The sequence below is a fragment of the Bufo gargarizans genome, chromosome 11, assembly GCF_014858855.1.
Source record: "Bufo gargarizans isolate SCDJY-AF-19 chromosome 11, ASM1485885v1, whole genome shotgun sequence".
Taxonomy (NCBI): domain Eukaryota; kingdom Metazoa; phylum Chordata; class Amphibia; order Anura; family Bufonidae; genus Bufo; species Bufo gargarizans.
The window spans coordinates 39,949,874-39,975,633 of NC_058090.1; the positions used below are offsets into that span (position 1 = coordinate 39,949,874).

Genomic DNA, 25,760 nt, shown 5'->3' on the forward strand with positions numbered 1-25,760 from the left:
ATAGTGCGCCCTGCGCTGATGAATGGCAGGAGAAGTCTAAGGCATATTAGTACACCATAGACTTTTTCCAGGGTGCCCACAAAGAGGGCTGAGTGCCGCACCCGCCATAGGTTCGCCACCACTGGTATAGGCCATCCAAAAGATGTTTAAGCGGGTGCCTACAACTGCATGAATTAGGAAGTAACTTGATGTCTGGGGTTGCACATTCCAGAGAAATGGTGCAAGATGAGAATCTTTTCTTTCTGGTAAATATCAAAGGAACAATACCAGACACAGCTCTTGAATAAAAATTGCACATTTAATGGAAAAAAGTCGACCTTTTTTTTTTCTGATCCTGGAAATCACTTTAAAGAAAATCTGTCAGCTCCGAAATATCCCCCAAACTAGAGTAAGCATTGTACAGTGTAAATGATGGCGAGTCCGGTTATGTAATTTTTATCTTCATACTTACTTGCATTCGCACAAACCAGCAGTAAAATGCTCTGAGAGGACTCCTGAGCTCACACACATAATGGAGAGGACTCAAGGAGGAGTCCTATCAGTGCATTTTACTGCTGGTTTGTCAGAGCACAGAGTCAGAATGCAAGAGAGTAAGAAGATAAAATTGACCTAACCGGACTCGCCATCACTTATACTAAACACCGCTTACTCTAGTTTGGGGGGTGTTTTGGAGCTGACAGATTCCCTTTAACTTTTCCTTTGAATTGAAAAAAATTCAGGCCTTTCTATAGAATAACGGGCCTGTCCATCTTGCCTATTTTAAGTTGGCAGGAAGTAAAACTTTAGATTTGACCTCAGAGGTCTACATTCTACATTTCCCAAAAGGACCTTGCATTCCTGAAATACCCTTTTCTCCACAAGCAGATTAACAGTTTAACACTGATTCTTGTAGCTCAATATTTACTCCTACAGTCATATAATAAGTATTTCTGCCAGGACGCTTGATCTCTGCTAAGGAAGAATGTTTTTTTTTTTTTTATATTGGTTGCTCTTGAGAACTTTTTCCCATTATGTAATCAGAGATTATTTAATATCTGCCTCATTGATTTAATTACAAACTGGGAAAATATTTGATTAAAATGTGTTGACGTTATAATTGGGAACATGTAGTTTAGTACTGAAATGAATTCGGTTTATGACTTGCACCAATTAATTCACCATTTTATGATGTAGCAACTGAACACATTCTAAAAGTATTGTTCAAAAACACAACCTAAAGACCATCTAAAAGCCATCAATAAGTAATGTAGATCTATGGTCTAGCGCAAATGTAAAACTCGTTTTAGACATCTTCATGTTAAAACATCAGTGTTCTTACGTGTTTCAAGCCATTTCGACTTTTCTTCATACCCAGCAGCCACTTCACTGTTTACTTTGGTCCCTACACCAGAATGGCATATACATAGAAGAATGGCTACTAGGTGTATGGCATTCTGGTATATTGACAGAAGAAAGCTTTGAAGAGGCTGAAGCTCTCGCATGAGCAACATGGGCCCTTCGAACAATTTATTAGGAGAGATGCTGAGAGTCAGACCTTCGCTGAGCATTATCTGACCAGTATATGACTGGTATCTGGCACCTTTAAGCAGTTTTCCCTTTTGTATGCTGCATCTATAATTCAGAGTTGTCTCTGAGCTGGTTAGTAGAGACTAGCCTGTTTCTTGTCTGCCCATAGAATACACATTGAGACAACTGATTCTGCTTCCTAACTCTTTTACTTGCTCAGAATCAATCAGAAGTATAGGACATTATAGAAAAGTACTGAGCAGTATAGATGTGAATAAAGCACTTAAAGTCATTGTCTCACCTCTGCAAATAGCATTTATATTTAGAGAAAGTTAATACAAGGGACTTACTGATATAGTGTGCAAGCACGACCACCACTGCTGGATTGCCGCGTGGTCGTAACCATGGAAACAAGCTGTGTATAATGTGATGGAAAAATTAATCAAGCCAGCAAAGGAGGCAATATGGATAATAACAATACATTAGTAAGTGCCTTTCGTTAACTTTCTCTACATGATAAAAGCCACTTGCTGAAGTGAGACAATCCCTTTAAGGTGCGATAGAAAAAACTTACTATTAGCTGCGAAATCATTCATGTGCTTTCTGGTCTCTTCTTGCCTCCTTCTCTACCTCCCTTCTGCATTCACTTCAGTGGGGTGATGTAAATCCTTCAGTAAGCAGGCAGCCCGTCTTGCTCTCACAAGATGGATTTCTTATCAATTCCAGAGACAAATTTAGTTTAGAAAAAGTGGTGGGGAGACAGCTGACACCTTTTAAACAAGGTATTGTCCCTGATGAGATATATTACAACATTTCTTATATCTGCCTATACTATTGATTTATGCAAACTTGTCTGAAAATACAGTGACCATTTAAATATTTTTATGTGTTTCTTCATGTTCCATTAACTTTGTAGGTTATGCTGCTGCAAGATCAACGTGAAATGTATTCACAAAATATTATCGTACCCCCCTATAGTGTTGTTTTGGATGAACTTAAGCCGCTGAGCAATTACAGCATCCGTCTGCAGTGCGCCAATGAAGTGGGAGATTCCGATTTCACAAACTGGTTATCTTTTCAGACGCTAGAGTCGGGTAAGTCTTTGTATACTGAGCATAAATAACTTTAACGTATGTGTTGTGAAATGTAATTACTTGTATGTTCACTTGCATGTTATTTCATATTTATATAATAATGTAATAATGCACTTTTGCTGTGGTTCTCATCTCTCTTAGTGTTTGGAGTTGGATCAAGTGTTACAAAAGTCATTGGGTGTGGTAATTAGCTGGTAGCCTTTCTGTTCTTAAAGGGAACCTGTCATCTCAGCTATGATATTCAATGCCTTTTGTTACCTTTTCATTTCCTTATGGTTTTCTGGAAGTGAGGTTTGTAGCTTGAATTAATTAAAAGCAGATTGTAATTAGCGTTGAGTGAATTGAGGTATCCAAAGTGGACTTCGATCCGAATTTCAGGAAAAATTTGATTTGCCACAAAGCCGAATTTCCTTGTGCTTTGTGGTAACTCGCCTCATCCGTTTGCATGCAAAGAGCCTGCCACTGCCATTTTGATTGAAGATACTGCGCGAAATCTCATGCGTGGTGACTCCATCATGTCACCACGCAAGATTTTGCGCAGCGTCTTCATTTAGGATGACCACTTCGGGCTCTTCGCAATCAAATGGATAAGGTGAGGTTTTTTTAAATATTTTTTTTGTACTGACTAACCCCTGAAATCCCTCATTTTTAATCTCCGATGTCGGGATCAGCGATGAATGTGGCTTCTGAGGGGTTCAATGACGGGGGTGGCGCAATCGCCGATCCCTGTCATTGAGCACGCTACTTACAAGGAAATGTGCTTCCTGTCGAAGTAATTCGTCACAAAGAGAATTTATTTGTGAAAATTGGAGAAGCAGACGAATCAAATTTTTCTAATTGCAATGAAGGTTTAGCTGTTACCAGTTTTGGGGTGTCCCTGCACAGTCTGACACTGGCAGCACTGATTGGATAATGAATGTCAGACTGTGCATGGACACACACTAAACTGGTAACATCCATCTGGATCTTCATTGCAAACTGCTAGTAATTCATTCATAACTTCTAGCAGGAATAATAAAGGATTGGCATAATGTAGTTTAAGAATAGAATGCAAGTAGTTACTAAAACAGACATGTCAGGAGAGGTGACAGCTCCTCTTTAATCGGATATTTGAAAGTGACTTTGTGATATGTAACAAAACAGGCCCAGATGTGTTTGTGTGCCTAAGGTATAAAAGACAAGTGTAATCAATAAAGAGGTTTAAAAAAAAAAGCAAGATACATATGTATTTTTGCTGTGAGGGCAGGATCGTGAGACCTTGCAGATGGAATGTGTGTGACTACTTCTGCAATGTGCTGAGAATGAGCTGCCCTGTGCGATGGTGGTGGAATGAGCCTGCATAACCCATTTACTGAAAGAAGAATTACTGGGATTTCCTCTTTGCAGATGCAGGAAATAGGTCATATTTCCCTGCGGTCCTTGTAATTCCAGTCTTGCTATACTTTCATACCATAGAGGATATCGACAAGAGACAAAGTAACATTTTATTTCAGCATTTTGATACAAATGCCACATTTAATAGTGTTTGCACCATGTGAGGCTTATGCTTGTTGCACTTGTATTACATCACTTTGCAGTCTGGGCCTGTGCAAGGAGTAGAAGGGGAGAAGATGTATAGACCATGCTAAAGGTTTCGTAAGGCAGGGGCAATGCCAGAGAGAGCAGCAGCACTGGCATGCTTACCAGACTTTCTGTTGTGGTTGAATCTTTCCTGCAACAACTTACAGTTCTGACATGCAAGTCTTCGAAAAAAGGATTAACACACTTGGACTTTTTAATTTTGTAATCACATTGAATTGGGGAATGATGAGACTTATTTTGAACCAAGGAAATGCAAAAAAAAATTCGAATACAAATTGCAGGTTGCTTGAAACACTGCAGCCTGTTTTCTTTGTATTTTATTGATGGCTTTCCTGACACCATATTTTACAGGCTGTGGGTTTGGTGCTGTTTTTGTTAAACCCAATATATAGTACAGGTTTTTGACCTTCAAATCGATCATTCTGTGTCTTATCAGACCATAGAACCCTATAGTACTTGATTTATGCTCGTTTTTGGCAAATTGTCAGTTTTAGAATTTGTTTTTTACAACACGAATTAAGAATTGTAACGTAACGTGAATTCAAAATATTTGAGAATAAATAAACTTACACAGGCTAAGTGAATAAATAAATTTAGGCTAGTGATGTTTATTTACTTTTTATTATTCCGCATTTCATTTGCTTGTGCTATTGTATATTTAATCACTCCTAATAACCCATGGTGTACAAGAGCTGGGGCAAATCATAACTTACATCCTACCTTGGATGAAGTTTCTGGTGACATCCCAATTAATTGCTAGTGCAGATCATAGTTATTCCCATCAGCCACTCATCCAGTGTGCATCACTCAGGAATATGGTCTTATCAGCACAACGGGGGATGGGTACTATATTTACAAGGCACATCATTACTCAAAATGATGATAATAAAAGGGAACAGAATTAAAGTGACAGAACTTAAAAATACCCTTACAATACAAGAATATAAATCTATATATATATATATATATATATATATATATATAAAAACATGTTTTCATTTGATCTTTAATTCCTCCATAGTGAAAAGGGTATGTCAAAATGAACTCCTAGACCATACTGTTTTTTTTCCCCCCCCCCCCCCCCAGTGAGGTGTTATAACATAACCTAAAGTAGCTTTGGAATAGACAGCAGATCTGAGAACAGCCTGATCTTTCCATTCGGTGTACGCCGTACTCTGCGGGAATGGTCTCCGTAACACATCAAGGTACTCTGAGACTTGTCTTCTAAAAATAAATACTATTAGGCCAGGATGATAAAGAATCAGTGTATGGCCTGCTCCTGTGATCCTGCTTCTGTAGCTGCGGTATTAGAGTTACCTATTTCTGTATGTAGACATTGTTCATACACTGTATAAGTCGAATCGTACGTGTAGAGTGACCTGGAATTGGCTAACATGTGGCCTGCAGTAAGAGCAACCTGAGATGAGTAGTTCCAAAATAAAGCTGCCCATACACATACATTCATCCAACATTGTGGACAATTTTAGCTTACCATTGCATTATATACAAACCATTGTTCATGATATCCAGCGTCAGACTATTGTCTTACAAAAGTGTGATCTATCAGGTTGGATTGCTTTTATCAGCGGTCGTTGGCTGAAAGTATTAGTCTATTGCATGTTCAGCTGGTGGGATCATGTAAACAACCCGATGGATGATTGATTGGTCAAATTCTGGCTTATCATGATCTTCTGGGTTTGCCTGATTCAGATCCAAGTTTTAAAATCCAAGTCTAAAAATCAAATACCAAAGTTATTTGCCGAAGTCTCACGAGAGTTCGGGAAAACCTGACTTCGGCTTGCAGGCCAAATCCTGGCACTAATGCCAAAAAACTGGTTGAATGTCTGTTGGGTCCCATTATAGTCAATGGGCTCGAGCAGTTAAAGGGGTTATCCCACTTCGCATTTTCATACTTTCCTTCTGCCAGCGCGCCGTTCACTTCCTGGATTCTGGCTGGGGGCAGGCTTCATCTTGATTGAAGTCTTCTCCCGGCCGGGCCGCGCGCTGGACTGAATGCGCACGCCTCCGCGCATGCGCCATGGTGACTTATTCCTGGCCAGTGTAGTACAGAGCCGGCGTGCGCGTTGGGCCACCGAGCCGGTGAGCGCGGCCACCGAGATTCCGGAGAAGGGCAGTGGCCGTAACCAGGGGGGACCGAATGACAACAATGAGGTAAGTGGGGATGAATTTTCTCCTAAACGGTGGGAATTGGTTAATCAAATATATTTACAAAAATGATCACTGTCAAATCATTAACAGATTTAACAGTGATCATTATGATGGGAATACCCCTTTAAAGGACACATGAACTCTGGCATGCTACACATCAGCCGGATGACTTTAACACTATTGTGAAACTAGCCTAACACGTTTTCCAGAAATGCAGTTATTGCTAAAAACAAGAAAAACGTGTGCTGCCTGATCCCGGTGACTGCATTCTACTGCAAAGAATCTGATGGCACGATTCAACTTGCACAACTTGATTTTTTTAACCCCTAGAAGTCGAGAGAAAAGTACAGGAACTTTACAATGCTTCTATGGAGTGCCACAGTTTCAAAACATACATTACAAGTTGCAACTTTGGGTGACATTTTTGAGGACTACGACTGTTGCATAATGGCTTCTGGCCAGAAAATGTGTTTGGCACTAGTTTAGGGGTTCATAAGACTAGAGAGACATTTGTCTGGAGAAACAGGCAGTTATTCTGGGGCTTTCTTGGGATGGGTTAAACATTGGTGGTGATTAAAAATAATACTTAGTTTGCCTGGCTGCAACCATGGCTCCTTTTCGGCCTGATCTTGCTGTTCACTACACTATGCTGACTTGACTTCTGAAGGCCTTTATGGTCTAAGGGTACTTTCACACTTGCGGCAGAGGATTCCGGCAGGCAGTTCCGTCGCTGGAATCGGCAATCCGGACGTAAATGGATGGCATTTGTCAGACGTCTGACAAATGCATTAAAATACCGGATCAGTCTCTCCGGTGTCATCCGGAAAAACGGATCCGGTAATTTTTTATTTTTTTTGCATTTTTAAAAGTCTGCGCATGCACAGACCGGAAAACCGGATCCGTTTTGTCGGAATACTTAATGCCGGATCCGGCACTAATACATTTCGATGGAAATTCATGCCGGATCCGGCATGTGTTCAGGAAAACTGCAGCATGCTGCGGTATTTTCTCCGGCCAAAAACGAAGAGGGACTGAACTGATGCATCCTGATGCATACTGAACGGAATGCTCTCCATTCAGAATGCATTAGGATAAAACTGATCCGTTTTTTTCCAGTATTAAGCCCCTAGGACGGAACTCAACACCGGAAAAGAAAAACGCTAGTGTGAAAGTACCCTAATTTAAGACTGCTGTTTTCACCATGATTGCCAGTGGAGGGAAATGATAATCTGAAAGTTATGGCGGCATCTCTTGCTATGACTGATACCAGGTTATACATAATCAGCCCTGACATCATATCTAATATGACTGCCTTCTACCTGTCCTCATGGGCGGCACAAACCTTTGCAGGACGCGCCCTCTCTTCAAGCATAGGAGAGGTAAGTGACCTAATGGGGACATTGCCCTTTTTCTTTTTTCTTTTTACAAAAATGCATCTAGATCTTTAGATGGGAGTTTATGATGGAGTCTATATTTGCCCCCATTCTTCTCCTCAAATCATGATCCCTAATGAACCCCTTAGTTACCAGTCTGTTTTGGACCTTACTGACCAAGCGTTTTTCTGCCTTTTTTTCATCGTTGCATTCCAAGAGCTATAACTTTTTTATTTTTCCATCTATATAGCTTTATGAGGGCTTGTTTTTTTGCAGGACAAGTTGTAGTTTTTAATGGCGCCATTTTGGGGTACACATAACTTTCTGATTAACTTTTATTAACTCTTTCTGGGAGGGAAATGCGAAAAACAGCAATACTGCCACTGCGTTTTTACTTTCATTTGAACTGTGTTCTTTTTTTGGTATAAATAACATAATATCTTTAATTCTCTGGGTCAGTACTAGAAATAAGCGAATCGAATCCCACGAAGTGGAATTCGATCCGAATTTCAGGAATTATTCAAAATGCTCAGAAGCTGACTTTCCTTGTGCTTCGTGTCAGCGAATCGAATAATCCTGAAATTCAAACTTACCACCTCAATTTGCGTGCGAAGGGCCGCCAGCCTCCATCTTGCTTGAAGATCTCGGCCAAAATCCCGTGTGGCGAGAGATTACATCATCACGCCGGCTGGCGCGATGATGTAATCTCGCGCCGCACGGGATTTCGGCCGAGATCTTCAAGCAAGATGGAGGCTGGCCCACCCCTTGCGCGCAAATTGATGCGGTAAGTTTGATGTAATGTTTTTTTTTTCATGTTAATTTCAAACAGTTTGTACACTCAGATGCCGCGATCATGTACTTTTTTTTACCACTTAATAGTCTCACAATAGGACTATAACAGACAGCTTTTTAATTGCTTTTAAAATGCAGTGCACTATTCCCATAGTGCATTGCATTTTAATGGCAATGCCATTCTGACATTGACCAGCAGGCTGTGCCAGAGAGGCGCAGCTTGCTGGGAATTGCTGAAGGCTGGTCTGGGGCCTACATCAGACCCCAGGCAGCCTTTACACACGTTGGTACGTTGCGATCGCATTTGCGGGGTGCCGATGGGAGACAGAGGGAGTCCGCTCCCTCTGTCAGCACTTTAAAGCGTTAAACAGCCCTGATCAGCACTACCGCTGGTCCGGGCTGTTAGAGCAGGGCCGCGGCTGTCATGTGAGAGCCGGATTCCTGCTCCTCACTGCACGGAGGACCCAGTGCAGCGCTTAGACTGGGCCGCTGCAAAAAAGCGGCTGCCCAGCCTAAGGCCCCTTAGGGACCGCTGTAAAAAACACGTATGGTGGGTGGTCACTAAGGGGTTAAAAGTGGCCCTGGAAAAAAACTAAAAGTGGCCCCTTTTTGTATTCCAGTCCAAATTGACAGTAGGCAAGGCCAACTCAAGTAGGTGGGGGCCAGCAATACCCTATTGTGGCACATTATACCACCCCACAGTGCATTACAAAATACTGCCCCAGTAGCACAACATACCTCCCCAAAAACTGCCACTCTGTGGTGGCCAGTGCCACGTTCAGTCCTCCTACTCCAGTTGTCTCAAGATGGCAATACAGTTGAATTCAGGAGTCAGAAGGGAAGCACCAGATAATTACTTACCTGGCTTGTGGCCATGAGGAGGGCCCATTCGGCATTGTTGGCAGGGGCGGACTGGGAACTTAAAGTGGCCCTGGAAAAAATATAAAAGTAGCCCCATTTTGTAGTCTGATCCAAATTGATGGAAGGCAGGGCCGGCAATACCATATCGTGGCACATTATACCACCCCAACAGAGCCAAATACCACAGTCCGTCACAAAATACATCCCCAAAAACTTCCACTAGCCGGCCGTGAGGAAAGGTTCAGGTGGACCCCTGGGCATTGGCCCACCAGGAAATTTCCCTATAGCGTGTATAACCAATCCGCCCCTGCCCCTGGGCATCGGACCACCAGGAAGTTTCCCTGTAGGGTCTATGGCCAGTCCACCCATGCGAATGAGATTGGTGGACAAGTTGCACTCCTAAATCAAATGTCTCAATGGGTAAATGAGCAGGAAATAATTGGTATGACCCAGCCTCATTTAAAACCGTGGAGTTATTGTCGTTCCTCTAATTACCATGCTGTCCTATTACATTGGGATACGTTTCTGCAGAGAAAGTCCTATCCTGGTATATTTATATGTCTGGGTGGGAAATCATTCTATAAACCCTGCGTACATGGTTCAGCACAACTACAATGGGTTTTATAATAATCATTAGTCTCAGAGAGGCTCCGGTGGCGTTGATTTGTACTGTGCCCTAGCAATGCATAAATCTTTCAATTGCGGAGTCCTGCCATTATTTATATAGGTGATTTGCTGGCAAACTGCTTCAGGCAATCTAACGCTTTTTCCCAGAATACATTTTTCTTGAAAAATTTCCTGAAGAATCTTCAGTATTTTAATATAATTGGCCCAGTAATAAACAGTCATTTGGTATAATCAGAAATGGTCTCATTATTTTTGGGTGATGCCCCTCTTTTGGCCCTAACTGTTAGGTAGTTAGGCTCCATAAGTCATTTGTGATTTGCAGGTAGAACAAGCTGGGCAGGAAGAAATAAGATGCTCAAAAGTGCGTCTTCGCTTTACACGTCCTCTTGCATTTCACACACTTCAGAAATAAGCACTGAAAAGCTGTTAATAAATATGCCAAGTTAAACCCATGAGCGCCAAGTTTTGTGGAGTGTCATAAATAGCTCTGTAGAGAGCTTCTGCAAGTTTATTTAGGGTATATAGTCAGGCCATGCAGGGCGAATGCATTCTAGTTGACAATGGGGTTGTCTTTTTGAATTGCGCCCGTTGCTATTATGGTGGTCCCAAAGCAAAAGTCTAATTTTTGGCACCCTGGAGCCACCTTTTAGAGGGCATACTGTAATAGCACTCATCCTGGTGCTACCTACAGCAGTAATATTGACTCTTTTGTGCTCAATGTATTAAAGAATACCTCCCGTAGAGTTAATAAACCTCTTTCTGTCCCTCCACAGTGATAATATCCTTTTCTGTGCCTCAAAAAATAATAAAGACGTATAATCCTCTAATGCTGGACACTGTGGTATTCATCTATTGCTGTGCTGGTGGCTGGGGCGGACTGGGAACCCAAACTGGCCCTGGAAAAAAAAATCTTAGAAATGGCCCGGTGTTGTACTAACAGAAGGCAGGGCAACACAAATACCGTCCCAACAGAACTGTATACCACACAGCAGCACAATATACTGCCCCAAAAGCTGTCCCTCTGTGGTGGCCATCAATAGCTGCCATTGTCTGCTCTCCTTCTCCAGAGGGCTTGGGTGGTCCTCCTGGACATCGGCCCACCAGGAAATTTCCCTGTAAGGTCTATGGCCAATCCGCCCCTGGCTGTTGGGAGCTGACGCTGATGCTCTGTCTCACTGGATGCAGCTCCTAGCCTTCTCTCTCCTGTCTTCCTTCAGAGCAGCGGCTATGCTCTTCACAGGACTCCCTTTTATTGTTACCTTGTGATTTAAAGCAGCCAAACCCTTTGGAAGTTAGTTATACAAGGCACTTACTAATGTATCGTGATTGCCCATATTGCCTCCTTTGCTGGCTTGATTCATTTTTCCATCACATTATACATTACTCATTTGCATGGTTATGATCACCCTGCAATCCAGCAGTGGTGGCCGTGCTTCCACTCTATAGGAAAAAACGCTGGACTCTCTGGTGGTCAGGACCACGGGAGTGAGCCTAGACTGGTACTTATTCCTACAGTGTGCAAGCATGACCACCGCTCCTGGATTGCAGGGTGGTTGTAATCATAGAAATAACTAGTAGATAATCCAATGGAAAATGAATGCAGCCAGTAAAGGAAGCAAAATAGACAATCACAATACATTAGTAATTGTCTTCTATTGCCGTAGCTTTCTCTACATGATAAATGCCGTTTGCTGAAGTGAGAGAAGAGCAGCTACATAACGTGACCCCTCTCTCTCGCTGGAGGACTCTACCTGTCCATGCATGACTTGACAAGCTATGATAAGCACTATGTAATGTGTAAGGTCCCCTATGGTGATGCTGCAGGGGAATTTAACACTTGCTGACAGATTTCCTTGCAAATACCTGTGATTAGCCTATTTATGGAGGATCTGTCTACTGAAAAGTGATTGAATGATTTATTCTATTTAAAGGGAGTCTGTCAGCAGATTTACCCCTTTTTAACAGTTGCCATTCCGCTGTAGCCGCAAAACAGATGATTAACACAGTACCTTTATATGCTTTGGTGGACTTTTAAATATGCCAAAAACGAACTTTGATGAGGGCTCGCAAGTGCCCAGGGCGGAGTCCACCGGGTTGGAGCCCAGGCAGCTCTGCCTCTTCGGCTCTTATCCGCGCCCAGCCTCCTCCTCTGCTCGCCTATCTGTTGTCTCTCCCCCTCAGCGAGATCCCGCGCCGATGCGATAACTTCCTTGGTCGGGGCATGCGCACTGCCATGCCCATTGCTGACACGGCATCGCAGTAGCTTATGCGCATGCCCCGACCAAGGAAGTCATCGCATCGGCGCGGGATCTCGCTGAGGGGGAGAGACAACAGATAGGCGAGCAGAGGAGGAGGCTGGGCGGGGATAAGAGCCGAAGAGGCAGAGCTGCCTGGGCTCCAACCCGGTGGACTCCGCCCTGGGCACTTGCGAGCCCTCATCAAAGTTCGTTTTTGGCATATTTAAAAGTCCACCAAAGCATATAAAGGTACTGTGTTAATCATCTGTTTTGCGGCTACAGCGGTATGGCAACTGTTAAAAAGGGGTAAATCTGCTGACAGACTCCCTTTAAGCTGATTTTTTGGGACTTAAAAATTGATCACCTATCCACAGGATAGGTCATCAATATCTGATCGATGGGGGGTCCGACTCCCAACTCCAGCGCTGACCAGCTGCTGGAAGGTGCCGCAGCACTGTGGTGAGTGCAGGGGCCTCTTCCTCGGCCTGTGGCAATATGTGCATTGTGCTTGAGGAGAGGTCATACATTTTTCAGTCCTGGACATACAAATTAGACAAATGCTGGCCGAACCCACCAATTTTGGCAGAACCAGACAACTAGCTAGCGTGGGGCATCCCAAATTCATCCATTGACTACAGATAGTAGGAGAGAACAATTGGGCAGTTTGTTTTCAACATATATGAGCCCTTTGGTCTCTGGACCAAAGTAAGTAAGCCGCCCCCCCCCTCGCGAGGTGTTTGACTTGACAGCAGCTTTCCCCCCGCTTCCTATTCAGAATCAATGTGTGCATGTCCATGTCAAGCATGCATGTGTATGTAACAAATCTCTAGTAATATAATACTGTATGAGTAACCTTTTGTGAGTCCTTAGGTTACCTAATGCTACTACCACACTGTCTAAATGAGTGGTGTAACGTTTCTCAACTCCATTCTTGAAGTAGGTCCAACAGCTCCCGGTTTAAAGGGCTTTTCAACCTTTTACATATATATTAAATAGTAGATAGGTCATCAGTATCGGATTGGTGGGCGTTCAATACCCGTCAGTCCCATGATCAACTGTTTGGGCATCCATCAGTGCTGGAAACAGAACAGTGGATGGAGACGGTAGCAGAAGTCTCCATCCACTACAGAAAGTCGAACTTACGGGGACTGTTTTGCAAGTAAAACAATAAAATCAATTAAAAAAATATATTACAAAAAATATTTTTACATCATTTCTGACAGTTATAAAATGCTTAATATTTAGATACACTTTCATCATATAAATACAGGGGAGATTTACTCAAAAGAGGCTCTGAATACTCTGTTGTAACCAAAAAATATACTCTACATACCTTGACGTGTGTGTAATCAACTGCATTACATACAATGCTGGAAATGATCTCCATTTTTTTGACAAATTTTGACACAGTGCTCCATGTTCCTGAACGTATCAACAAATATATTGGGGGGAAATCGCAGCAATTTCATGTTGGATATTTTATTTTTTTCTCAAATCTTCGACAGTGCGAGGCTTGCTCAGATAGACTTTTCTTTGAGCATACCCCAAGGGAAGAAGTCTGGTAGTATCAGATATGGTGACTGTGGTGACCAAAGCCTGTTGCCGAAAGAGGGCTTTGTTTCTGCCATGCTCCTTGCCGTTGTGTGAGACTTTGCTCTATCTTGCTGGAAGTAACCTTCCATTGCCTTACGATGATCCAGTTGGTTCATGAACGCATCAAAAATGTTCAGGTATACATGGTGTTCAAGGTGGTGTCACATAAAATGCATATGATGTGCAACCAAGACATAGCGCAACCATACACACCGACTTTTGGTATTTGGTGAGTGGCAAAGGGATTTTCAGCGGCCGATATACGGGTTTCTGTAGGTTAACATAACGTGGCATCCAGAGGCGGACTGGGAACTTAAAGTGGCCCTGGAAAAAAATACTAAAAGTGGCCCCGTTTTGTAGTTGGGTCCAAATGAATGGAAGGCAGGTACAGCAATACCATATTGTAGCACATTATAACACCCCAACACAGCCAAATACCACAGTACAAAATACATCCCCAAAAAATTCCACTGGCCGGCCGTGAGGAGGGCTCAGGCGGCCCCTCTGGACATCGACCCACCTGGGAGATTTCCCTGTACTGGTCAATCTGGACAATCTGCCCCTGCCGGCATTCCAGCTCCATACACTGAGGAGCACATTGTTTCATTCGGATTACTTTATTCCAAAAGGAGTTACAACAGAATATTCTGGCCTCTTTCTAGTGAATCTCCCCGTATCTGTTATGTTCTATCAATCTAAGGCCTTCTAATTATAAAAAACTGTGATAATTAGCAGGGCTGTGGAGTTGGAGTCCGTTTTGCGTGGTCAGGGTATGGAAAAATACAATAGTCTGAGTCCGATTCAGAGGTCGGACCAATAATTATCACCAGTACAATAATGATATCCAGAAAAGTTATTTGAGGGTCACATTGTAGAAACATAGGCATAAGGCTGGTTGTCTCTATGGAGTTCATACATGCAGCCAGAACGGATGGGCTGCTAGGATTTTTAGTTTCTCCCTTTTTTTTTTTTTTTGCTCAGATTATATTTTTTGTACCATAAATTACAGGATAAAATTGAATGGGCAAGTGATTCAACGTTCCTCTGTCCATCTACTGTCCTACCAAGTCTGTCCTGCTTAAACAAAGAACAATTACTCAATTCATGGTAATATTTCCCCTTGTGCCCTTCACAATTCTCCACTGTCACAGCTCGAGTTATGTCACAAACAGATGATTGTTAGGAGCTTTTGCTGTGCGTCTCCTTGTTAGGCAAATTTTTTTATTTTTTTTATTACCAGAATTTGGCAGTGAACAGCGCATGAAATCTAGTTTTACCTCAATCTATGTGTTTCAAGTGGCTTGAAATTCCCAGTTATACAGTTTACACTAGATTTAAGATTTGTTAAGTGGACAAGAGCGACTTGTGTAACTCCGTTGATAATATTTAGGTCTTGGGAGGAATTATTGGGATTGAAGCTTACTTTGGAGAAGTAAATCTGTTCTAACTGCAATTTTTTTAAAATAAATATACATTTATAAGAGAAAAAGAATGAAAAGACAACGCCAAAAACATGCCATGTTTCCCATTGGTAAAAGAGTTATGGTCCTTTTATATGGGCCGATAATCTGGACAGTTGGATATGAGCGCTTGTAAAAGGTGCTCTGGTTCATCAGGGATCTGCTGCCCGGAAGCAATGAAACTCTATGAGAAGAAGCAATCGTTGTAGTGATTTCTCATGTAAATGCAACTCTCATCTCCCTGACGATCAGGGAATTATAGGGAATGTTTGGTTTGTTCCCAATAATTGCCTGCTAAATTGGTCTGGTCCATGTAAATGGACCTTTGGGGTATGGCCCCAAGTTCAGTTTTTTTTTTTATACAGTTTGGAAGCCACATTTAGGTGTGACTCATGAAAGAAGAGGAAGAATGAAGGGCAGATACAACGTCTCCAAAAAAATTGAACAAGTGACTAAGGTTAAAGAAGTTCTCAGGGAATTTGATTGATTTGATAGGTCATCAATATCAGATCGGAAGGGGTCCTACTCCCATATGAAAAGGCGTGGTCCTCTGTGGGCACTGCGACCTCTTCCTAGGCCATATGATGTCCTATCAATCGGTCATATGGCCTAGGCACAGTCCAGTCTCATTTAAGCGGCTTCCTCAATGCTGGGAGTCAGACTCCTACCAATCTCATATGAAAATCCCAGAAAACCTCTATATATAAATTTATAGAACTTTTTTCAAATTTCTTTTGTGGATTCTTGATAGGGATTATGTTATTTACCTGGTGTTTTTGCTCCATACATTTGTAGGTTTTTGTCAAGCAGTCCTGGGTTACTGTGGTTGTAGTGTACATTGATTGCATAAGTGTATGTTCATGCAGTAGATGGTTAATTGCATTCACCTTGTTGAGGGTCCTTACACACACTTAAAGGGGTTGTCCAGCCTTAATGCAGATGTGAACAGACTCCAAGAATCAGCCTTGCTTGCAAAAACAGAATCAATGAATGGAGAAATTCATATTATTGTCCATTTTGTTCCTAATTTTTTTTTCCCAAGGGGTTATTCCATGATTATTGTAAAAGAATATAATCAGGCATCATATAGTACATGAATAATCCCTATCTAACAAAGCTAGAACCAGCCCTGTACCTCACATGGATCCAGAGATCTCCTCACTCTGCTCTGCTAGATTTATATCAAGCTGACAGCTCAAGGGGAGTGTCTTTTCTGCTGCAGCTCAGGGGGCGTGTCTCAGCTCTTCCTATCACAGCTCAGGGGGCGTGTCTCAGCGCTCCCTATCACAGCTCAGGAGGCAGTTGAAGGATGAAACTGAGCATGTGCAACCTTCTCAGTGAGCAGGACAAAGAAATAAAAAAAAGAACAAACGGCAACAGCAGGTGGCGCTATACAGATACATTTTATTGAATAACTCGGTGGCTATACAAATTTTTTAAGTACATGCAATTACAAAAGTATTCAGATCCTTGTGCTGGTTTGAAAACTGTAGAATATTTTTTGTGGGACAACCCCTTTAAGTTTTCTTTAGTTTTAGTAGTGAAAGTTTTAATTCCTTAATGCCCTCTGGCCATGTGAACCAATACAATTAAATTAGTAAAGCCGCAGCTCGAGTTTGTAAAAGTTATTATCCAGTCTTTCACACAGCATTTTTATTATGTTAGATGGAGTAAACTTAATAGTTGAAGGGAATAGAAATAAATTACATTAAAGAGGATTTCTAATGAGGTAATTTAAAAGTGAGAATCAATGTGGCCGCTCTTCCTCTTGTCGCGTTGCGGGAAAATGGCCACTGCAGCTGAATAGAAAAATGACTATCTCCAAGTAAAAACATAATTACAATACTGTAGCTATGGCTGTAACCTCTTAGGCTGGCGCTTGTCTTTTCCACTTACTAATTGGCTAGTTGGGCCCTATTACTTTCTATTGCAGCACTTTTTATGTAGGGTTATTTATCTCCTTTGAGGAATATGTTGGAACGTTGTGCTAACTAAGTGAAATGAATAGCCTGATCTTCGGAGGAACGGTTTTACATAAGGACTAAAAATCTCTATAAAATATTATATTATAGATTCAGGTATCTCCGGGAAATATGTTCTTAGATTTTTTTTATTTATTTTTTTGCATTGCACAGTCAAAGATGACTCACACATTTAAAGTTTTTTGGTTTTTTTTGTCTTTTTTTATGTCTGACTGCACATTTTCAAGGATTTATTCTGCACCGTGTAAGATTTACATACATGAGTCTCTAAGCCCTCTAATGATGAGGCTTGCGACGGCAGGGCTAGCATCAAGAAGAGTCTTTATCTTGCAGGAACTTGAGTTACTCCTCTGCTTGCTCAATTATCTCCTCAGTGAAAGCTCAAGATATGTTGTGTTAGCAAAAGATGTAAAACTCTGTGCACATATCATTACTTGATCTGGGCTAGGGAATCCGAAATTCAACCATGATGTAACTCGTTTGCATGCAGGTTATCTTCGTTCTTTGTGCAGCCATTGACCTCATTTAAAAAATGAGCCAGTGGTCCCTACCTTACCCGTTAGATGTGAATGTCTTCTAATTTGCAATTGAATTCAGAAAATTATTATTTCGTCTACAGTTCCATCACTTGTGCCACAAAATGTCCATCTGACAAGGACAGACTCTGGCTTAATTTTAGAATGGGAAGACGTTCCACCAGATCTACAAAACTACAGTCTGCAGGGATACAGAGTGCAATGGGAGCAGGACAATATAACACAGGTCAGAAATGTCCCCCCATTATTGTGTGTTTTTATGAAAGTATACCTCCCGTTTTAATTAATAAAAAAATAATACGAAGACTGCCCAGATCTTACAATCTTGAGTTATGGTATTTGACTTGACTTCTGAGAAGCAATAACTATTTCTATAGCGTATTCCCAAAAAATCTAGACAGAGCACATGGCACCCTCCATAACTCCAGCATTCATTGCATGAGCCTTGCAGTATGGCTATTATCTCCAAGGGGGTGTCCACTTTGAATGATCCCTACTTGTTAAAAAGGTCCCTTGACAATGGGCAGATCACCCCAGTGATTAGCTGTAATCCGGTAATCAGTGGTTTCCTACGGATCGTGAGTTTGTGGTGACATTACGGAAGCATGCCCTATTTTTTGTCTGTGATTATGAATCATTTACCCACATTATAGTCTATGGGTCCATGAAAAGTACGGATGCAACACAGATTTCCCTGGGAGTTTGGTGCCATGCCTTTTATAAACCATTGGTAGGAAATGCTCTGGAGGGGTTACTCCAGGCTTTGAGGTGCAGGTTTAAAAAATGTGGAATATGTTTCGTGACGCAACCCCTTTTAGGATACAGTCAATGAGTATTGCAGAAATCAATGCAGGTGTTACATGAAGAACACCATTCTGATGTATGGAACTGATTGTTAATTTCTACAACAAATCTGCCATGTATGAACACACCCTAAATTGTCCTAGTATGAGTATCATATAATCCAGAATGTTTTCTTATGGTTACTAATCAATGACATAATAAGGTTTTATGGTATGTGAGTCAACAGTTCCATCCTTCTTCCATCACGGAATGGTTCATTGGACTGTTTGTTTCTCAGAAGCTGATTGTTTCTTCCACTATTTACAGGGGGAACTGATTGTTCAAGGAAATCAAGTCAACCTGACTTTCTGGGATCCTCAGAAAGACTTAACTGTGAGGGTCTGTGTGGCTAATTCTGCTGGGTGTGGACCTTGGAGTGACTTTGTTCTTGTGGCCTCCAAAGAAAAGCCTGGTGAGTAGGCCAAAGTCTAGATCATGGGTTCACAACTATTGTCCTCAAGTACCCCCTCCCCCATAAGGCACTGCACATGCGCTGGGAGAAGCACATACAGTGCACAGTGGTGCTGATGTCCGATGGTTTAATCTGCCTAATTTATGTTCAGCAGGATTTTTACCACTGCGCACCCTAAATGGCCATTGACTGAAGGGTTGTGTGAACAATTCTGTCCATCAGCGGTCTGCATCACTTACATTGGGGATGGCCAATGGAACTAGCGTACCCTACTGTAAGTGAATGGAGGCCAGAGATGGACGGGACTGGTCACATGACCCTCAATCATAAACCATTTTGGGACTGGCATGCCAGAAAGCTGTGGCTGGGTTTGGGGTGGCCCCAACGCTATGCTGGGTCCCCCGGACACCGTTGAGGTGTCACCAAATGTTGCTGCTCTCCGGAAAGGATGGTAAGACGTGGTGCACCCCAATGGGAAATAAGTCCAGAGAGTCAGGGTCTGCAGTAAACCAGGGTGCTTCTTTACTGGAGGAATTCAGGTACAAAACAATACAGGCTTCTCAATAAAAGCCCTAACAGTCTCTCAGTATTCATTACCCCTTTCCACAGAGCCAATGTAAATTAAGTGATAATTAACAGGATATATATCACAACATGTACAAACCGGATGCCCAAAAAGTTGGGACACTAAACAAATTGTGAATAAAAACTGAATGCAATGATGTGGAGATGGCAAATGTCAATATTTTATTTGTAATAGAACGTAGATGACAGATCAAACGTTTAATCCGAGTAAATGTATCATTTTAAAGGAAAAATACGTTGATTCAAATTTTCAAGGTGTCAACAAATCCCCCAAAAGTTGGGACAAGTAGCAATAAGAGGCTGGAAAAAGTTAATTTGAGCAAACGAAGAGCTGGAAGACCAATTAACACTAATTAGGTCAATTGGCAACATGATTGGGTATAAAAAGAGCTTCTCAGAGTGGCAGTGTCTCTCAGAAGCCAAGATGGGTAGAGGATCACCAATTCCCACAATGTTGCGCAGAAAGATAGTGGAGCAATATCAGAAAGGTGTTACCCAGCGAAAAATTGCAAAGACTTTGCATCTATCATCATCAACTGTGCATAACCTCATCCGAAGATTCAGAGAATCTGGAACAATCTCTGTGCGTAAGGGTCAAGGCCGTAAAACCATACTGGATGCCCGTGATCTCCGGGCCCTTAAACGACACTGCACACCAAACAGGAATGCTACTGTATCGGAAATCACAGAATGGGCTCAGGAATACTTCCAGAAACCATTGTCAGTGAACACAATCCACCGTGCCATCCGCCGTTGCCAGCTGAAACTCTACAGTGCAAAGAAGAAGCCATTTCTAAGCAAGATCCACAAGCTCAGGCGTTTTCACTGGGCCAGGGATAATTTAAAATGGAGTGTGGCAAAATGGAAGACTGTTCTGTGGTCAGACGAGTCACAATTCAAAGTTCTTTTTGGAAATCTGGGACGCCATGTCATCCGGACCAAAGAGGACAAGGACAACCCAAGTTGTTATCAACGCTCAGTTCAGAAGCCTGCATCTCTGATGGTATGGGGTTGCATGAGTGCGTGTGGCATGGGCAGCTTGCATGTCTGGAAAGGCACCATCAATGCAGAAAAATATATTCAGGTTCTAGAACAACATATGCTCCCATCCAGACGTCATCTCTTTCAGGGAAGACCCTGCATTTTTCAACAAGATAATGCCAGACCACATTCTGCATCAATCACAACATCATGGCTGCGTAGGAGAAGGATCCGGGTACTGAAATGGCCAGTCTGCAGTCCAGATCTTTCACCTATAGAGAACATTTGGCGCATCATAAAGAGAAAGCTGTAACAAAGAAGGTCCAAGACGATTGAACAGTTAGAGGCCTGTATTAGACAAGAATGGGAGAGCATTCCTATTTCTAAACTTGAGAAACTGGTCTCCTCGGTCCCCAGACGTCTGTTGAGTGTTGTAAGAAGAAGGGGAGATGCCACACAGTGGTGAAAATGGCCTTGTCCCAACTTTTTGGGGATTTGTGGACACCATGAAATTCTGATTCAACATATGTTTAATTGAAGATGAATGTAAATTTTCATATATAGTCACTCACATAAATCATAGAAGTCATATTTTAGTGATCTGGATTACTTAATACTTAGCTTTTATTTTAGCATTATAAAATAAATGAGATTTATCCCTCAAATTGGAAATAGTAGGTAAACAAAACCGCTTACAATATCCCACACTTAGGCAGGACGTTTACTGAAAGCAGTAACAAAGTGTCCACAATGATGCAAATGATGTCAGACACAAAGGTAACAGGTGTAATTGTACACTAGTACCCAATTGGTGGTGTGGGACGGCAATACTCGATGTATGCCGACACCATATAGGTATAAGGCGTGAAGGTAACTAACGCAATATGTATTAGTACCCGAGCCACAATATAGTTGGGATGATGGCATATGAATGCGCCAACATCTCATACATCAATAGCAGACATACAATGCAACGACAGGTGATTCACAACACAAACAATATGCACAGCGACAAACGAAACACAAAAATGACATGGGTGCAAGGAAATCCGTGTGACACGGTATACACAGATGCACCCACAGCATAAGGTGCACGGCGGCACCGCTTGAGAAAACCAGGTGTCCTACCGTACAGAGATTAGATACTCGGGACACCTCTTTGCTTCGGTCTTGCCAAACAGGGTAGTCCGTTGCGGCAGTTGAAGGATCAGTATACTGTAAAAACGGATCAAGTGGAGATATTCCTTAATGTCCCTAATTGGCCCTCGCAGCCCTACAATGATCCTCAAGATCTAACCACGGGGTGTCACACTAATTGGGCCCCCGTCCGGAACCTAACCCTGGAATTGTGGTCCCTATATGGCCCTGAAAGGATCCCTACATGCACGTTTCTGAGGTAGAAAGAACCCCTCCTCTCATCAGGGGAATATAATTTCTATGGGCCAAAAGATATAGCTTATTTGCCAAAGATGATCAAGGGCAAATACAGAAAAAAGAAAAACAGGGGGGGAGAGAGCCACCAAAGGTGATAACTCTCAGGTAGAGTGAAGTGCACAGATGGGTGCACAACAAACAGCAGGGAAAGGGGAAAGGGGACAGATGGAAAAGCCCCCTCCCTTTTTGCGATAGGGTGAAGCGCACAGATGGGTGCACAACAAACAGCGGTGGAAGTGGAAAGGTGGACAGATGAAAAGGCCCCCTCCCTTCTTGCGGTGCACAGATTGGTGCCGCAGGCATGAATGTGGTAACATTCATGCCTGCGGCACCAATCTGTGCACCGCAAGAAGGGAGGGGGCCTTTTTATCTGTCCACCTTTCCACTTCCACCGCTGTTTGTTGTGCACCCATCTGTGCGCTTCACTCTACCTGAGAGTTATCACCTTTGGTGGCTCTCTCCCCCCCTGTTTTTCTTTTTTCTGTATTTGCCCTTGATCATCTTTGGCAAATAAGCTATATCTTTTGGCCCATAGAAATTATATTCCCCTGATGAGAGGAGGGGTTCTTTCCTCTACCTCAGAAACGTGCATGTAGGGATCCTTTCAGGGCCATATAGGGTATCGAGTATTGCCGTCCCACACCACCAATTGGGTACTAGTGTACAATTACACCTGTTACCTTTGTGTCTGACATCATTTGCATCATTGTGGACACTTTGTTACTGCTTTCAGTAAACGTCCTGCCTAAGTGTGGGATATTTGTAAGCGGTTTTGTTTACCTACTATTTCCAATTTGGGGGATAAATCTCATTTATTTTATAATGCTAAAATAAAAGCTAAGTATTAAGTAATCCAGATCACTAAAATATGACTTCAACATATTTTTCCCTTAAAATTGTACATTTTCTCAGTTTAAACTTTTGTTCCGTGATTTATGTTCTATTCTGAATAAAATATTAGAAGTTGGCACCTCCACATCATTGCATTCAGTTTTTATTCACGATTTGTATAGTGTCCCAACTTTTTTGGAATCCGGTTTGTATATAAAATGCAGTTACACAGCATTAAACAGTGCAAGTTAACCCTTTTAGGTTAAATAAAGTAAGAAGTTTTAACTTTGCATAGGGGAAATAGGCAAATTTCCGAAAAATGTCAAAATGTCAAAGTACTCCCTGCTCCAGGACACTACAGAACCTCTTAGTAAACATAAATTAGGCCACTGGACATCAGTGCTGATGGTTCAATAACCTCTGTTACTAGCTGCATATATGTGCTGTTCCCAGCACATTTGCAGCTAGTAATATATAGTAACCAACCCCTTTAAGGGTGCATGCACAATCTGTTACAGAAATCCCAAATACATAGCTTGTGGATAGGTCATCAATATAGCAAAAGTGTACAACCCCTTTAAATGGTGCCATTAGAAAGTGCAACTTGTCCCGCAAAAAAGAAGCTTCCATACTGCTATGTGAACTGAAAAATTAAAAAGTTATGGCTCTGGAAAGGCAGGGAGTAAAGCAAAGGGAGGGAGAACACTCTGTAAGCTCTGAACTTGCAGCTCCACAAGTCAGAAAGAAGGTAATATATATGCAATATAAGTAATAGTATTGTAAAAATACACCTCTGCGCTCCAGTATGTGCAAATCCTATGTTATATCCTGCTGACACTAGCAGGATGCTGCTGCTGGATATAGGTTCCAGTCTCCCCCTGATAGGGCTGGCAATCGAATATAATTATATATGTGTGTATTAATGGTATATCCGCGCAGGCTCTTATTAGTTCATTCAGGCAGTGTATATTACTTCCTCACATGTTCCTTTCAGTTCGCATGTACAATCGCATAACTTTCCTACCTTACAATGTTGAGGAACAAGGAACTACAACATTGTAAGGTAGGAAAGTTATGTGATTGTACATGCGAACTGAAAGGAACTTGTGAGGAAGTAATATACACTGCCTGAAGGAACTAATAAGAGCCTGCGCGGATATACCAATATAAGTAATAGCAGCAATTCATGAAGCAGTTCATTGTCAACTACACAGATACAGATCTAAAAATCATTTTCTTCCATGACAAAGGTGCACATTGCCCTGCTAGATTTAACTTTAGAGAAATTGGAATAATAATGCAAATTTAATTTTGTTTGAGAAATTGATTGCTAATTTGCTATAGTTACTTTACAGTAATTTATTCTTTGGATGGTAATGTGCGACGCACGGCATCGACAATGGGTCCCTTTTAGGATGAGATAAGTGTTTTGTGACGCCAGTTTCAATGAAGTAACAACGGGACAGAGTCCCTTTAAGAAATGGTGTTGGTACCCAGGTGTACAAATGGCAGAGTGGTATTGGGTGGCTTATAATGTCCCTTAATGTTTTTTGCGCGTGTCACGGTGCTCCTACCTGGATACGCTGGAACTCCAGGCGTTTTCGTCCGAAGCAGACAAATAGAGGGTAGTTGAATTAGAGCATGGAGAAATAAATTGAGTCCAGACCTTGTGATGAAGTTCAATAACAGCTTTACTTGAATAAACGTTTCTCCAACAGTTTTAGGCTTTGTCTTGGTTCCCAGCAGGCTTTAGCATTAACTCTGGCAGGCAGACAAGCTTAACTCTGCTACATCTGTTGCTCTCTGGCCCTGCTGTGCTGACAGGCTGACTGAATAACTTTGCTTTAGCTGTCCGCTGCAACCTCTCTTTTTGTAGTCTGACTCTAGCTTAATCCAGGGAACTTTTCCTCCTGGCTTCCGAGGCTCCAAGCAGGGGCTTCCACATACAGCAGAGCTGAAGGTGCTCTGGCTGGCTTGAGGAAGGCACGTCCAACAGGGACGTGCACCTGCTTCGCACCCTCCCTTAGCAGGGGGTAACTGCAGCTGACCCTAACTAACTAGTCTCCTCCCTTTCTTAGAGAGAGGGTTAGAATGGAAAGAAGCCATGCTTGCTGCCACCTTCTGGTGAACCAGGTAAATTACATGAACAATAACAGTTACAAGAAATAAATATGCACAGTGTTTAGGACCTGAAATAAATATACATGATGACATGAGGTTAACTAATAAAGACGGTAGCGGGGCGTTACAAATGCAGCCTGTCCTTAGTAACTAGTCTGAGATTTCTGAAGTTTTTATTTCAAGGCCTTATTGATGCAGAGCTTGGGACTGAGAAGAAGTATGACAGCTGTACAGTATTAAATTCATGCTTTTCTCTTGCTTTTTGGGAAAATATGTATTCAGATGCAGTACCTATTTTAAACCTAACTGGCTTTTAAGAATAAGATGTCTTGTGTGCACGTGAAGATTAATACTATATATGGTCTGTGTGTGACTTGTACATGGGATATTTACCAGGTTTCCCCTCTGCAGGCTACATCTCTGAGCTATTAGACTGAGACTGCTGCCATGATGTTTCCTATACGCAGCACGCCCAGAGGAGAGTCTGCTCCCCTCTCTCTCTCTCTCTCTGTAGTGCACCCTCGGAAGCAGCGGCATCATCAAGGACATAATGTAGCAGTATCGAGCAGTGTAGCTGCTATGCAGCACTGGGGTGAGATAGAAATGTACTAGAGCCAGCAGCAGCATCTCTGTGTGTTTCTGCTTCTCTCTCACCCTGCAGCAGCTTCCTGATCACCCCTCACCTCTTTATAGACTTCTCTGGGCCTGATCCCTCAGCAAGCCAATAATTTATCATGTCTCT

At 42.2% G+C, this 25,760-nt stretch overlaps 1 protein-coding gene across 1 annotated transcript in view; it reads left to right on the top strand.

The window, feature by feature from the left end:
* TYRO3 (TYRO3 protein tyrosine kinase) overlaps window positions 1-25,760 on the top strand; it is a 147,129-nt gene that overhangs the window by 77,426 nt on the left and 43,943 nt on the right. Inside the window, exons 7-9 of the mRNA XM_044271805.1 lie at window positions 2,423-2,600; window positions 17,895-18,037; window positions 18,922-19,066. Coding sequence (XP_044127740.1) covers window positions 2,423-2,600; window positions 17,895-18,037; window positions 18,922-19,066 — 466 coding nt within the window. The remainder of the gene's footprint in view (window positions 1-2,422; window positions 2,601-17,894; window positions 18,038-18,921; window positions 19,067-25,760) is intronic.